Source organism: Mytilus galloprovincialis, chromosome 3 (genome assembly GCF_965363235.1).
Source record: "Mytilus galloprovincialis chromosome 3, xbMytGall1.hap1.1, whole genome shotgun sequence".
Classification (NCBI taxonomy): Eukaryota; Metazoa; Mollusca; class Bivalvia; order Mytilida; family Mytilidae; genus Mytilus; species Mytilus galloprovincialis.
In genome coordinates, this window is record NC_134840.1 from 77,652,408 (window position 1) to 77,669,908 (window position 17,501).

The 17,501-nt window shown below is 31.1% G+C and overlaps 1 protein-coding gene across 2 annotated transcripts; it reads left to right on the plus strand.

Annotated features, from left to right (window-relative positions):
* Positions 1-1,124: 1,124 nt before the first annotated feature.
* On the plus strand, positions 1,125-17,064 carry LOC143069024 (uncharacterized). Of its 2 annotated transcripts, XM_076243455.1 has the most exons (12): positions 1,126-1,265; positions 5,960-6,609; positions 7,469-7,653; positions 9,164-9,271; positions 10,701-10,794; positions 11,542-11,591; positions 12,059-12,226; positions 12,708-12,902; positions 13,821-13,916; positions 14,648-14,920; positions 16,016-16,101; positions 16,720-17,064. In XM_076243455.1, the coding sequence occupies exons 2-12, from the start codon at positions 6,111-6,113 to the stop codon at positions 16,865-16,867; spliced, it is 1,902 nt and encodes a 633-aa protein (XP_076099570.1). In that variant the 5' UTR covers positions 1,126-1,265; positions 5,960-6,110; the 3' UTR covers positions 16,868-17,064. The 2 variants fall into 2 exon arrangements, with proteins under 2 accessions (XP_076099571.1, XP_076099570.1); XM_076243456.1 differs by lacking the exon at positions 12,708-12,902 and having other exon boundaries at positions 1,125-1,265.
* Positions 17,065-17,501: the final 437 nt, after the last annotated feature.

Here is a 17,501-nt window from a genome sequence, read left to right on the forward strand (position 1 = left end):
ATTGAACCAGTGTTGTCAAAATAACACTTTATGATTACATTCTGGATTAAAATTAACGATGAACACTCAAAGCCGTATATTTGGAAGAAAAAAATGTATAATAATTGAATCAGGTGAAAAGCTATATGACCAAGAAGGACCTATAATAGCTGAATTTAGCTGAGGTCAACTTTGCCTGATGATATGATATTCATTTCAGAGCCCATACATTAAAGATGTTTATGAACAAGAAACTACAGAAGTTAGCAGATGTCCTTAACTAGTTAATAAATTTTGAGTAGATGATCCGAGAAAAAAAAGTGCAACTTAAATCCAAAAAAGTCGGATCAGGAAAGATTAAGTATTTCCTGTCATCCATAGATCATATAGACATCTAAACATATCACAAGAGTGAATAGGAAAAAGTAATGCATTTTGTTTTAGACAAAACAACTGTTTGAGTGTCAATTAGCTGAGCAAAATAGGGAAAACACATCTACATACTTTGATCACACATGCTGTCAATATAATAAAATGCTTTGCGAATGTCATACAAAACAAAAGGTGAAATAACAAAAATACAGAGTAAAATTCAAAACAGAAGTTTGAAGAATTTTACCATCTGTAAAAGGACATTTGCTTGTGGTTTCGACGATATAACGGCTTATTCCACTTTCATTCACGACAAAAAAAAATCTTTATATTTGACTTAGATTTTTTTAACGAATTATTCATAATTTTCAAGGTTTTGTTTTCTCTTTTCACATTTCCTTGCTCAATGTGCATCTTTAAAATAATCATTTTTTATTTAATCTTAAGTCTAGGCTAAATGGTTATTATATATATATAAAGAATAGCGTAAAGAATAATTAAGAAAACGTTATTCTGTCTTGTTTTCTTTTGCCAGTAATAAAAGGTGTATTTTTTTATCGGCAAATATAAGACTGTAAAAAGTCAACTGGGTATTTATACGTCAGATAGAATAGCTTAGTATTCACCGAACGGTATTTAAATATTTTCAACATCAAAATGGGTGACAATTTATCATTTATTACCATCATTTAAATAAAACAATAATATTAGCCCACTGATGCTCGACTTAAACAATAAAGCTTAACTTTAAAAATCCAACCACACGTGAGGCCCTGATACTATCTCTTTAGGTCTAGTTCTGTCATGGAGACGCTGTGTCACAGGCCACGGATCTGATGGGGATTACTGCCAATTAATGGAGTCAATTTTAAAATTGGATAAAGGATAGATTACAGATTTGCCACAGTGTTAAGGTAAAATTTATATTCGTTTTGTAAGAATAAAACATGTAGAAAGTCTTCATTTCATACAAGAGTTGACAAGGATTAACAATTGCATTTGTTATTCTCATCTGAAATAACACACACTGAATTTTCTGGTCAACGTTTATTTATTATCATGAACCTTTATGCACTAAAATAAAAACAATGAATTCATGAATTCGAATTGAAACAAAGGTAAGCCCAAAGATTCAGGTAAAAACAGAAAAGAAATCAATTCAATATTTTGCAATCGAGATTCGAACTTATCTTTGTTTGTTGTTGCTTTTTTCACAGTAGTAAGGGTAATTGATAATTTCTTATCAAGTTTCTTTGCAAAATATTGCACGATACATCGAATATACCAAATTATATAGTTTAACCGATCATCACACAACTGAAGATCATTGCATGATTTCCTCAATTTAATGTGTAAAGAAAGTGCAAATAATTATACACGAGAGCGTTAGAAAAAGTCATGCAGGCATGGATGGATTGCTAAAACTTCTAGCTAGTACCTAGAATAAAACTCCAGTTTCATCGGCAAATGCCTCTACTTAGTCAGGAATATGGTATGTTTTCAATAGTTCCGTTGGTTGATATCGTTTTATTTTGTCACTTTTTATTCACTTACTCTTTTTATGCCCCACCTACGATAGTAAAGGGGCATTATGTTCTCTGGTCTGTGCGGCCGGTCATTCGATCTACCGTCCGTTCGTCCGTCTGTCCCTTTTCAGGTTAAAGTTTTGGTCAAGGTAGTTTTTGATAAAGTTAAAGTTGAATCAACTTGAAACTTAGTACACATGTTTCCTCTGATATGATCTTTCTAATGTTGATGCCAAATAAGAGTTTTTACCTCAACTGCACGGTCCAGTAAACATAGAAAATGATAGTGCGAGTAGGGTATGTGTGTATTATGGACACATTCTTGTTGAATTTGCCTTGGAGTTCGGTTTTTCTAAGACTTTTTTTTTTATTCCATATGGAAGTATGCAAACTCATGCATATTGCTTGTAGAGTGTTAGAAAGGGTTCCTCAAAAGTCATTTCGTTTTTAGGGTTTGAAAAGAACATACATGACGACTGCATTTAGCAATTTAAATACATACTTTTGATTTGGTAAACATATACATTCTTTTGTTTCATGAACCAAAGTTTTCCTTCTAAACTTAATTTTGAAAACCATACGTTTATTCCACTTTATAAAAAGTTCTCCCGAGACATGCTCAACTCTTTGAAATATTTATGAAATATATGACTACTGCATTCAAAGTTTTGTGTAGAAGGCTCTAAAGTCAGCTAAACTGAAGAATAATTTAGCTGTAAATGTATATACTGAATATGTTGAACAATTCCTGTAATGATTTATAAAACTTAGGAATCGAACGTTTGGATTGTTATATTTATTTTGATATTAACATTATCCAGACAATACAGAAACTAGAAATATTTCTAAAGAATAATGGTTGTGAAATTCAAATTATGTTCCATAAAGAGTAAATTTAATGTATCTTACATTGTTAAAGGTATTTAAGAACAAAATCATTATTTCAATAATTCATTCATTCATTTTGCACTATTGTTATAGTTATAATGAACTTTAAATAACAACATAACAATGTAAAACTTAATTACATTTAGTCGTATATGCAACATTTGATGTCATAACATTCAAAACAAAGCAAATACCGTCTCAAGCGATGTATATGGACATTGTGAATCAGTATGAATAAGTTATTAAAATATAAGTACTAAACTGCATATAAATAAGGACAATAAAATCATAAAATCTTTAATTTGAATAAGATTTTAACAAGATCCAAAAACTTTTTACTATTTGTATGGAGGAAAACTACCGCCACAGGTTTTTAATTTTAGATTGAACTTATTTTGTTGTCATCCGTTCTTACGTTTCGTATGCTGCATTCTTTTTATTTACAACCACTGGGTCGATGCCACTGCTGGTGGAGATTTATTTTCCCGAGGGTATCACAAGCCCAGTAGTCAGCACTTTTTGTGCTGACATTAATTGTCATTGATATGGTTATATTTATAAATTCACTGTTTACAATTTTTTGAATTTTTTGAAATACTAAGGCTTTTCTACCTCAGGCATAGATTAACTTAGCTGTATTTGGCAAAACTTTAAGGAACTTTGGTTCTCAATGCTCTTCAACTTCTTACTTTGTTTGGCATTTTAAACTTTTTTGGATTCGAGCGTCACTGATGAGTCTTTAGTAGACGAAACGCGCGTCTGGCGTATATACTAAATTTAGTCCTGGTATCTATGATGAGGTTATATTCATGGGATTATTTTACTTGGTATCACCTTAGCGCAAATACAAAATTTCAATCCTGGTATCTATGATGAATTTATTTAGTATATTTTAAGTCTTTATTACACATGTACAAATTCATATAACATTTTTTCAAATACAATGTATCTGGTTGCTCATTAGTGCATATTATTCAACATGACTATGTCGATTCGCAAAGTAAAAATGTATCATAGTACACACACGACTAGATATATCAAATTTAACGTTCCCAATGGTAAAACCGTTCGTATGATCCTGCGATTACATACATTATTTTTTGTATTTTTTTTTGTAAATTTACTGTGCATTATACTTTAAAATCACTCCAAATACTAGACAAAACTCTAGCTTTGAATCCTGGTAGATATGATGAGTTTTTTTGTCTCGTTTTTGTTGTTGTTGGTATATTCTAAACTAAATTAGAATTTATCAGATTGGTAAAACAACTGTTTGTTTTAGTATGGAATAAACATTTAATACATTTTCTACATCTGAAGCGCTCTTCTGGACTTTCTTCATCATGATTGTTCAAGTTAGAATATTAGTTTCAAAGCCAGGATAAAGAAATAGCCTGCAGCGTAAGGCATTACTATTATCAACAAGCTATAGAATTCAACAATATAATTATTTGAAATCAAGATAAACCAAATAACATGGAACTGATTATCTTATCACATAAAACAAAACAAAAAAAAAATACATCTAAATAACTACCAATGAATAATAAGATATACAACAAAAAAGGGAAGCATATAAAACCCTAACGCTTCAGGTATTATAATCCTGTCCCGTATCTCATCAAATAAGGTCGATATCATATGTTATCTGCTTATTATCTAGGGGTTTATCTAAAGTCAAGTTTTTATTTTGCTTCCTCATAATTTTGAATGGTAGTCTTATTATTGAAAATGTTAAAAAAATCGATTTCTATTACTATAGTATAAATTTTTCAAAAGTACTTTAAAACTACAATTGAAATCAAAAAGTGAAATAAGTCAAACGTTATCACAAATATCAACAGATATAGCCCATTTACTGGTAAGTATCTAAGAGTATGTCTGGTAGATAATTCTAAGTACTTGCATAATATATCCGAGTGCACTTGAATTTTAATATTACATTTTTATGCTTAGCTCTTGAAAGATTTATTAGTCGATCATATGCAAATGGTAAATTTGAAACACTTGAGGAAGGCGGGCTCGAGAACTGAATTAAGTATGACGCAAGTCTTTACTTATTATACCATTTTTTTATAAATGTTTTGTCACTGGGCTATTTTCCAATATGGCGATTGATTAATTAAATTAAAACCTAAATAATATTATAACAAGGTATTTAATGTGTGAAATTAAAAGTATGTAGAATATTCCCTTTGTATAATAACACGTATATATTATATATTCCTTATGTTATTACTACAATTCCGTTCCCTTTCCACGAATGTGACCTACCAAATTATACTTTTACCGGGTTTGTTATATGAGCCAACTCGACGGTTGTCACATATGGAGCAGGATCTGTTTACCTTTCCGGAGCACCTGACATTTTTCTATGTTCGTGTTTTGTGTTCTATTATTTGTGTTTGTCTTTTTCTTTTTTAGCCATGGCGTTGTAATTTTATATTTGATCTATGAGTTTGAATGTCCCTCTGGTATCTTTCGTCCCTCTTTTATATTCAAATTCAATACGAAAATGTCTTGTTAACTCTCTGATTTTTTTTTAATAATTTTTTAATAATTTACATGTTGAGTAGAAATTAAGATCTAAGGTAGAACATGGTGGAGTAAACCTAGTTTTATAGCTAGCTAAACCTCTCACATGTATGACAGCCGCATTAAATTCCATTATACTGACAACAATGTGTTCACAAAACATACATAATAGGTAAGAGTACGTTGTATTTTATATACTAGGTACAATTTACGCGGTTCGAATGTAAATTACATCCTCATATTTTTCAATGTAAGTAGGTATTTGATTAACCATTATTTATCTTTTGTCAGACCTGTTCAATATACAAATACGACATCAACATTATTACCAAATTAAAATGTTACAAAATTTGATTTAAATTCAACGGAGAAGAAAGATCTACACAATGCATTTTTTGGTGAATATTCCATACAATGAGAATTTAAATTACAAACTAATGTTTATGTAGTGCAAATTATTCACGACTTCGTAAATGGGATTTTATGTCATTCGATTAATAGACTTAATTATTGCTTGTATTTAGGGTTCATTGTGTGAGGAATAGGGGAGGAATTAAATTGAGCGGTACACTATATTCATATATTGTATCCAATATTATCTAATTGAATTCTAATTTGTGATATGTGAAACAACCAGCGAATTATTTTTTTCATTGCAGAATCAAATTTGAAATGACGCTAAAACGTTATTCTTCAGTTTTGATATTGGTATCATAGCATTTGTGTATGTATACCTTTACAGATTCAGAGAAGTTTTCAAACAGATATTACTAAACATAAACTTTAAGATTGTAATACTCAATAGTTCCAATGCCTGTCGGAACAGACGGACCGACTGTTCAACCACCGAGGCTTTCGTCGCCGTCAAAACTTCCAGCACAATTTGAAATAAATGAAGAGGATGAGTTAATGAACATTAAACCCGAGGACAGTGTTTCTGAAACAAAATCAAGAAGATCATCGAAAGATACTTCAGGTCTTATAACAGACCTCACAAGGTTAAAAGCCATTACTGGCGATGAACGAATCGGTGACCCGTTGTATGTTACAGAATATAGACAAAAACTACCAGATCTTACACAAGAAATAATTAAAGAACGAACATTTGAAGGAGACGAGTTTGAAATACGTGGGTTAAGTGGTGCTGATTTGACAAGACACTTGCAAGATGAATATATAGAAGATGATGCTGCTGATGGCAGATCCGACGTGTTCGAGGACAATGAATCTAATATATCATCTTTAGAAAGTGACGATGAAAAAGCCAACGAAGAATATGATACAGACTTTGATCCAACAGAAGCTGATAGTGAGTAAATGTGTAAAAACAAGTAAAACAAAGCACATTTTTTATGTACTGTGGATTCATGATTATTCGTGGGTTACCAATTTTCATTGATTTCGTTGGTACAAGTGAACCACTAAATCAAATGTTCAACGATGACAAATTTGTTTAGACTTATATACAGGCTTTGGCAAAACCACGCAATTACATATCCACGAATATGCAAGTTTTCCTTTATCCACGAAAATTGGTACCCACGAAAATAAACAAATCCACAGTATTCCTTATCATAGTTGGACACATTAGCTATTTTATATAATTTATCTAATTCCAATCGCTCGCTTAAATAAGTTTGTTTAAAATAATTGCAGCTAATTAACATACGTATTCTGATTTTCAAGAAAAATTTATCTGAAATATACTTTATCAGAATTATGTTTTTCAACAAAATAAAACCCCAAACATTGCAAATAAAGAGTAAAATAACAGAATTACAGAACTCTAAGAGATATTCAAAACGGAAAGTCCTTTATAAAATGGCAAAATCAATTGCTGAAACACATCCACTGAAAGAAAAACAACTACCATATTCCTGACTTGCTGTAAATTCGTCCATATGTAGAAAATGGTGGATTGAACATGGTTTTAAAGCTAGTTATAAACACACGATTACAATCTTAATTACTACATCGGCAAATGTTATTCTTTTTCGATAAATAAGAAATTGATATTGTTACCCGTATATTATTATACTAATAGCAAATTTAATGGATTATATGGATGTCAACAACATTAATTAGCAACATTAAAAAAAATAGTCTCTGTTATTACCACACATTTATATAAAGTTTCTATTTAAAAAATATTGTTTTTTCTTCCTAAGGACTTATTTACCCAGAACGATATGAAACTGACCCTAATGGTGTAGGGTTATATGAACGCCATTGTGAGGAGATTGGAGTACAGCCTATTACCTACTTCATTAAACATATGCAGGACACAAATCTTATAATGAAATTTCATGGACTAGGACCTCAAGGAATGCGTGCTATTGCTGGCAATATAGAGGTAAGATTGAGTTTAGACATTATTATAGAAAGTTATTTTCCTGGTTAACCTTGCTTTCATTTTCATGGACTAGGACCTCAAGGAATGCGTGCTATTGCTGGCAATATAGAGGTAAGAATTGAGTTTAGACATTATTATAGAAAGTTATTTTCCTGGTTAACCTTGCTAGTAAACTCGTTTTGAAGTACAGATATTCATACAAAATAAGGTATTCTATTTGGTTTTGTTTGGTATCACTGACGTTGTCGGAAAAAATAACTTGCGCACAACGCATTATTAAGCTCCTTTGTTTTTGCTGTCTATCTGTTGACAAGTTCCACTCATCCAACATATGAATATACGAATCTATTATTTAAAAAGAATACAAAATATGTTTTCAAATCGCATCATAACCGGTTTGATCAAATGGAAAAAAGAAAAAAAATAGACAGTAAAAAGACAGTCTCAAACGACAATATTGAAAACAATTAAAAATAATAATAAAAAAAACGAACTTAAAATTAAGATGAGGGGCATTAAAAATAAACTTTTTGCGTTATTTGGACGAGTCCATCTATGGAAGTACCTTAATTTTAAGAACAATCAATCGACTGTCATACAAGTGGGGTATTTAGCTAGCTATAAAACAAGGATTAATACACCGTTTTCAACATTAAAATGCATGTACCAAGGAATATGACAATTGTTTTCCATTTGTTTGATTTGCATAAGCTTGGATTTTGCCATTGGTTAAGAGACTTTTCGTTTTGAGTTCGGTACTTGTGTTATCTTAATTTTTACAGAACAGAAAATTACAACATGATGGATGTTTTTAAACGAGATTATATAATTCATTTACCATGCATGCAACATTTATACTTCAGTATCTACTTATGTTTTTAAAAGACTATTACATGTATCTTATTGGTGACAATATATTTTACATGGCCATGACGTTAAATAAAGGCAACAGTAGTATACCGATGTTCGAAATTCATAAATCGATTGAGAAAAAAACAAATCCGGGTTACAAACTAAAACTGAGGGAAACGCATCAAATATAAAATAACTATGACACAACAGAAACACAACATTAAAATGTAACACACACAGAAACGAACTATAATATAACAATGGCCATTTTCCTGACTTGGTACAGGACATTTTAAGAAATTTCTTTTAAGTGTTATACTAATGTGAATGAACCGATGCGCCTACCTTCAATTGCATTTCCGAATCTAATTCTGTTGTGGGTGCATTGTTTGAATGTTGTTGACTGTAAGTAGTACTTTGAAACCGGACATTTCTGCATCTTTTCAGATTATAGCAGTTATATTTGGACTTAACAGTGTCATTCTATAACGAAACATTCTGCATGGATATTGAATAAAACCTGGTTGAGTATCTAGTAAAACCTTTCACTTGTATGACAGTCGCAAAAAAAAAATCCATTATATTGACAATAATTTATATTTTGGTTAAATTAAAGAAAGAATGTCCGTTTCCAATTGAAATGTTCTTTTTTCCACAGATTAACACAGTGACAGAGAGAATCGATTTAGAGGGTAATTACATACTCGGGGAAGGTGCAACATATCTCACAAGAGTATTGAAGGACAACTCATACGTATCCGAGCTGGTAAATGTTTTTTTAAATATTGGATGCATTTAATTTTGTTATAAGACAATCTTAGAAAACTTCTTTAAAAAAAAAATCCATGACGAAAAAAGAAGATACACATTTTTCGTCGGATTCATTTTGGAAATCATATGTGTAAGCTGGTGTTCAAGTATATATATCTTCATAATTTTAAAAGTTTAAAAAAAAAAGTATTTGAAAAAAAATGTGCATTCAGATACAATATTTTTTATGTGGTTGAGCTTTTGATTTTGCCATTTGGTTAAAGACTTTTCGTTTTGAATTTTCCTCGGAATTCAGTACTTTTGTAATTTTTAAACTTTCCTTGAAAACTTGCAGGCTAGTCTCACCCAATAACCTTTGTTAAAGCGGATAATTGAAGAGTAAATAAAATAAAAAAAATGTTATATCATGCGAAATAAAGTGGCAATTTGGTAATAATTATAGATTATTGTTGATCATCTCAACGAGATTGTTTTTTCTCGCTTGAGCTGGTACAGCGAAAGTGAGAAAAGCAATCGAGTTGAGATGACCAATGATAATCTGTTTATCGCTATTTTACCTATGACGACGTTGTTAATTTCATGTCAATTTCGTTAGCAACGCCACGTGGCCTCCTTAGTTTCTAGCGATAATTTTTCCATCTCAAGCGAGAAGCATGATATGGAAATTATCACAAAAAAAGATCAAAAGAAAAATGCACAAAATAGCGATAAATATAGATTATCGTTGATCATCTCAACGAGATTGATTTTCTCGCTTGAGCTGGTACAGCGAAAGTGAGAAAAGCAATCGAGTTGAGATGACCAATGATAATCTGTTTATCGCTATTTTACCTATGACGACGTTGTTAATTTCATGTCAATTTCGTTAGCAACGCCACGTGGCCTCCTTAGTTTCTAGCGATAATTTTTCCATCTCAAGCGAGAAGCATGATATCAAAATTATCACAAAAAAAGATCAAAGGAAAAATGCACAAAATAGCGATAAAACTGAATTATTTCAAGTACTCGGAGACACAATAAAATAATAAAAAAAGAGATTTACCCCAAAAAGTCGTCACTATATATCGTTTTCAAATGATGTCACCCGTAATACCGTCATTATACAAGTGCATCTTGTTTAAAGAAATAAAACGATTTCAACAACAATTTGAAGCAATATAGTACATGCGTACTCTGAATATAAAATCAGTTGACACTCAGAGAAGTTTTTATACCTGAAAGATCTACGGTCCAGGCCGTTAGTAAATTGATGTTCAAACTAGATTTTGATAAATATTGGTCGCTATTAACTTTGAAATATAATTTTCAGTAAACCATTTGAAACACGTATTAATGCGCGGAAATCAAACGAAAACTATGAAGCCAAATATTAATTATATTGGTTACATACACCTTCCGCTAAATTTTTATGTATATAATTTCAGGTATTATCTGAAAACAAAATAGGATCAGAAGGAGCTGTGGCATTGTGCGAGTTATTAACTAAAAACAAAACCATTATTCATTTAAATTTAACAGGTATTTTTATAAAAGTACTATTTATTGTGTTAATATTTTAAGTTGAAATATTTACATTTGGTGTTAGATTCGAACAGTTACTGGTTTATTGCTGGGTGCAAGGCGAAACACCCGATTACGTTTAATAGGTTTGTAAGTGCAACTCAAGAACGGAAGTATAAACTCCACCTACCAAATTTAACAGCATTTGTTTTCACCCTAATAACCTTGGTTGATAGTTTTTTTTAACATTTTTTGCAGACAATCGAAGTAAAAGATTTAAGTCCATAGATATTTTTTCGAATATCTGTAAATTTAAGACTTTACATAAATGTTTTTTAAATGAAGTTTGTTACAGTCACTTTTAAAGCAAGAAGATACAAAATATGAACTTAGGTTGCTTTCATTTTGAATAAGCTTTCAAAGACAACATTAAATTATAGTCTACATTTACCGTGTGGATTTGCAAGTTATGATTAATTTTGTTCGTACAAAATCGTACGTCATCAAAAATAATTGAAAAGAAATACAAACACAAGAACAATGAGAAAATGAGGAAGTAAACATAAAAAGCAGTAAAAGAACTTCTTTCATTTCAGGAATAAGACAGTTATTTTCCATTCGTTTGATGTATGTGCGAATTTGATTTTGCCTTTTTTTAAAGGGATTTTTGGTTTTGAATTTTCCTTGGAACTCGGTATTTTTATCGTTTTACTGTTTTTTACCGTACAGAAATTTTGAATAAATCATAATTGATATGAATTTCAGGGAATGAAATAGATGACTCAGCTGCTGATGCATTCTATGATATGCTAGTGGTAAATATAAATATGCATTCTTCACCATATAGTAAACAATTTATACCAGATTTAAAAAAAACCATAATTATTTTTACTACAGCCAATATTTCTGCTTTTAAAACACATTTAGTGTATTTGATGCGTTTTTACAACCACTTGGTTAATGACAATGATTGTGAACCATGTTATCACCAGTCCTTTAGTCAGCACGTCTGTTTTGAACTGAACTTTCTTTGCTTCAATAATTTGTTTAAAAGTTTATAATAGTTTTGATTATTCTTCACTATGGATTTTCTACCCCAGACAAAGATCACCTGAGAAATATTTGACAAAAATGGAAAAATATTTTTATTTCAAAAACTCGTATTTAGTTTTTAGAGAATAAAATATCTATCTATCTCATAACATCTTACTTAATTTGGTCTTTCGACTAGTCTGATTCGAGTGCAAATAAAATGAAATAACCAATATACTTTTTTTTTCAGGCAAACTCTGAAATAAAAACATTGATTTTGAAGCATAATTGCTTTGAGGAGTACGGTGCTGATAGTTTCTGTAAGATAATGGATGAAAATGTGACTTTACAAACTTTAGATCTCAGCTGGAACCACTTCCAAAGCAAAGGATGCGCTGCACTGGCCGAAGGGATTAAGGTCAGTCTGATAATGATGTTTTCAATAATAAATATATATATAAGATCTTGATTAGAATGTGAATCGGAATTAAAATTTGAGAAAAGATGGTGTTTTTTTGCGTCATATGTTTCATTTCCATTTGACGTATTATTTGCACTATGTTTGTAAATATTGAAAAAAAAATGTAAAAAAAAAACCCAGTCAGGCGACACTTACCTTTTATGCATAAAGTATGTTGCTGTTCTGTGCGTCTCTATTAAACAATAAGTGTTAAACATAAATAAAACCATTTAAAAAACATGTATATCATGCGCTCAAATTTCAAAACTAGCTCATTATCTATCTATCACTCTCTCTGTTGCTCTTTCGCACACACTCAAGACCATATATTCAGACACAGGCATATGCATACACAATGTTTGTAAAAGACTAATGGTAAAGTCTAATGGAGAAATAGGAAGATTCGGGACGGTCATGTGTTCAGTTCTTTTTGTTGCAGTTGAATGAAGGACTGAAGTATTTAGATGTCAGTATGAATGGATTCGGTCTAGAAGGAGCACGAGCGATGGAGGATGCGCTAAAAACTAACAGAATATTAAGAGAGTTGCATTGCACGCACTGTAGAATACCTGTAGAAGGTGCACCTTACATAGCAGCTGGTATACAAGTCAATGAAGCTTTAGTTAAATTGTATGTAAGTAATAAGAACATAGAAGAGTTACTTGAAGGTTATAGAAGATGACCAAGAGTTAAACGTGTAGTGTAAAAGACGAACCAATATACAAATATTCATTAGCAAGAGAGCCAAATCAGGACGTTGCAGAGGCAGCGCTTAAGTTTTCTTATAATGTATCGACAATGCAAACGTTTCAGTTCAAACCATTCTTCGTGTTTGCTAACATTCCACATTTCTGTAAAATTGTGTGTACACAGTTTTTTTTTATATATATAAATGGACTTCATGCTTTCCAGAAATACAATTGGCATACGTATTGTACGTATATAACTGCATTTTATGCTTTGTTCACATTAACTTGATTATATACAACTAATAGAAATTATCATTGTTTGCATTTCTTGCTGTAACTGATATGCTAAAGCTAGTACCAGTAAGAATACAGCATTTCAAGGGATGTTTATTTCATGTCCATGACACAATACAATTTCTTTCACTATTCAGTTTTCAATGTACCAAGGGCATTATTCTTATTATTCTTTAATCATTTAACCCCATCCAAACCCTCATGTAATACTGATGCCGATTATCGTCTACACGAAACGTGTTTATAGAGTAATCTTTATCATGTACATATTAGACAAAAAATTAAACCCGCCGCATTTTTGCGCCAGTCCCAAGTCAGGACCATTTGGCCTTTGTTTTTTTGTTTATTTTTAGTGCATGTTTTGGAGTTAAAAATGACGTCCATTTTCACTGAACTAGTACACATTTTTATTGAGGGGCCAGTTGAGGTCCACCTCCGGTGCGGAATTTTCCCATTGGTGGGCTTCGGCTGTTATCTGCTCTTAGGTCGGGTTGTTGTTTATTTGACACATTCACCATTTCCATTCTCAATTTTAATCATCAAATTGATAATATAAATTTTATTTCTAGATTGGACATAACGAGTACGGCTGTGATGGAGGATTTTTTATACTAGAAGGCGTAAATAGAAATGACAAAAAGACATTGAAATATTTAGACTTTGCGGTAAGCTTATTAGAAATAATGAGAATATATTTTAAAAAAAAAGGCACCCCGCGAATCGACATAGCTTAATAGTAAACATTAGTTCTACGTAATTTAATTATTGGGTGTTTATTGCATTTTATAAATTTTGATCGAATATAATTCTACTTCGGTTATCTACCTTTGACCAAGACAAACAACCAACTGAACATATTTGACTTTTCACAGAACCTATACTAGTATTGTTCTTTTAAATCTGATACGTGTATGTTCGATACGTTAGTGAGGCATAACTTGTATCAGTTTTCCATGCATCTCTTTTATGATAATGTGCTGTGTGTGAATCAGTGGGAGGTGAAGAGGGCTTGCGTCCACCTTCGATAGCCAAACAATAGAACATGTTCTCTCGATTTGTATTTTTACATCAAAGCAATCTTTAAAAACATCGTTCGAAGCGCTTAGCTCGCCAGTATATGTTATTTTTTGCAGTCTTACATCTTTTTTAAAAAATCCTGGAATTTCCCCTAATATATGAGATTTAAGGCGTTATTTAAATAATAGTAATACGTATTTAAATGTTAACACCTTTTAGAGAAACTTAACTGATTGCGGTATTAACAGAAAAATATAATTATGAAAAAAAAAACGATATATAGATATAGGAAGATTTGGTACGAGTTCCAATGAGACAACTTCCCATTCTAATAACAATTTATATACAAATACATGTATTTCTTTTGTTATCAAAATAGAATTTAATGGTAAGAAGATCGTTTAAAGCATTAGAGAAAGAGTTGAAAGAAGACCGAAGTTTAGTCACAGTATACGGAGGTGTTTTGGTTGACGTGGCCAGCTTTGCTAGTAAAATACCCCGAAATCCTGAAAAATTATTGGCGTCAGATCCTATGACGAAGCTCAGAGAATATGTAGAGAAATCTGGGTACAGGATGATAGACTTGCTAAAAACGTTCGATAGAGATAACGACTGGCAGATATCTAGAGAGGAGTTGTCTATGGGTGTTAAGGTATTTTTTAAAGCTATATATAGATATAGGAAGATGCGGTGTGAGTCCCAATGAGACAACTCTCCATCCAAATAAAAATTTATAAAAGTAAACCATTTTTGGTCAAAGTACGGATTTCAACTCAACACGGAGCCTTGGCTCACACCGAACAACAAGCTAAAAAGGACCACAAAATTACTAATGTAAACCCATTCAAACCGGAAAACACGTTTGTTTCAGTAAAGATGGCTGTCCTTTTATATAGGACTCTATAAGAGTAATAAAATAGAGAGAGATCAGTAACTATCTGTCGGGTCACAACTAATACTAACCTCACGATGATAAAATAATAACAATTCACACTGATCTGTGTCCACACTTGTTATAGTAAAATAAACCTACACTGCAGCCATGAAACATTGAAGATATGGAATATCAAATATTTAATAATACAATTTCATACATTTCAAGAAAGTTCCATGCAATATATGCAGGGTCATTCAAAGTATGTAATAATATTTCCCTAAAAATATAAAAAAAATCCTTTATATAGATAAATAACTTTCCAGTGGACCTTTAGAAATGATATTCAACAATAACAATATGGAAAAAGAAAGCATATACATACATCGAGAAAATTGTTTACATCAATGAGACAGTGACCCAAAACAAACAAAACAATAGACATGCCATTTGTAAAGCTATTTATTTTTTTGTTACTTTCAGCTTTGATATATTTTTTGTTTTTGTTTACCTGTAGCCAAGTAACAACAATTTCATTCTTAAAATAAATATAGAAAATGATGGATAATCAAAATGTACATAAAACTGGTACACATATTTTTAGGAAGAAGTTTCAATTTTAAGAATCAAACTCCAGAAAATAACCCACGAATTTTCAGCTACAAGACATTTTCAATGTTTTGCCGCCATATAGCCTTTTTGTGCTAAGGTGGCGTAAAGCAAACAACAATCGATCGATTATTTTCAATGTTAACTGACATTCTGTGAAATCAACTAAAACGATACAAGATCTCACATGGGAATTAGGTAGCTAATATGCCTAGTCCTATATGATAATTCTTGTCAGAATATAATATTTTTTTTCCAAAATAGAAATGTGAAATTGATCTAACTGAAGACCAGATTGACAAGTTGATGAGCCAGTTAGACCTAAATGGCGATGGTCAAATAGATCTCAGGTAAAAAAAATTAAGTACGAGTTATTGTTCTTAGATACATGTATGTGTTCATATTTTCTTTCAAAGCTACCCTGGTCTTTTAGGTTCTTCATTTTATGGCATTACTATCACTTTTTATTTTTTTTTTTTTTATCACAAACTTATTATTAAAGTTTTTATGACAATAAAGATTATTATAATGCTAAATAGATGTTTGGGCTTGTGATATACAGACAAAGAACAATAATTTCAATATTATTCTGTACTGAGAACTCCAAGTATATATGTTCAAACGTGAATTGTTTACGTTCATAATAAGACTTGGAAATCACACTTTCATATTTAATACATAACAGATATAAGAAAATGTGGTATGAGTGCCAACGACACAACTCTCCATCCAAGACACAATTTATAAAAGTAAACCATGATTGTAGGTCAAAGTTCGGTCTTCAACACGGAGCCTTTACTTACACCAAAAAGCAAGCTATGAAGGGCACCAATAATGACTAGTGTAAAACGATTCAAACGGGAAAACCAACGGTATAACCTATATTAAAAACCAGAAACGAGAAACACTCATGAATAATGGCCATAAAGAACTTTAATACTACAATAATAATATTTCTAATTTTGCAGTGAACTTATGGAAGGAAAGCTAGAAAATACTTTACTACAACGAGAAGCTATAAGATATAGAGAAGAGGTTGACAAAAAGACGAAAAAACAAGAACAGATGACAGCGAAGGCTGATCCTCAATCGTTTATGGAAATGATGAATGATTAGGTCGGATTACTTCAGTGATGAACATGTTTTTATCCGGTTCTTAAATAAAGAATGAAAATTCTGTAGATTGTAAAATTGGCTTTTAAACTGTCGATACATTATACAGTTCGAACAAATAGGATTAATGTCAGATAATATGTGTTTGTTGCTGTATATATATATCAATGTACATTAAAATGTTTGAAGGCTAAGTGTTACAGTTAAACTCTGTAACATTGCTTTTGTCATACAACTAGGTTTATTTGTATAAATCGGATTCTTCTTTGTCAGATTTCTTCAGAACTAACATTGTGATAACACATTGTTAGTGAATTTTTTCGCCTAATCATCATGATAACTTTAAAGATTAAGGCGGAGATATCTCAATTCATATATAAAAAAGCGAACGAAACAAGACTTCTCTACTTAATATTTTAATTGTCAAGAATTGTATAAGGCATTTTTTGCAGGATTTTCTGTTCTTATTTGATCATATTAGCATTCTTCAGTAAACTGTCTCAGAGTGTTTAACGTTCTTGTTTTATATCAATATTACACTGACGCACTCCAAATTATAATAAAAGATAAAGGACATTATAAAATATCATCCTATAGAATATCTTGCTATTATATTGACTTGAATGGTTTCAGAGTA

What these genes read in the sequence shown, in the direction of transcription:
- LOC143069024 (XM_076243455.1), top strand. Translation starts at nt 6,111, where the DNA reads ATGCCTGTCGGAACAGACGGACCGACTGTTCAACCACCGAGGCTTTCG. An exon ending in TGATCCAACAGAAGCTGATA is followed by an intron (nt 6,610 to 7,468) that starts GTGAGTAAATGT and finishes TTTCTTCCTAAG; the next exon opens with GACTTATTTACCCAGAACGA. An exon ending in TGAAATATTTAGACTTTGCG is followed by an intron (nt 13,917 to 14,647) that starts GTAAGCTTATTA and finishes TTATCAAAATAG; the next exon opens with AATTTAATGGTAAGAAGATC.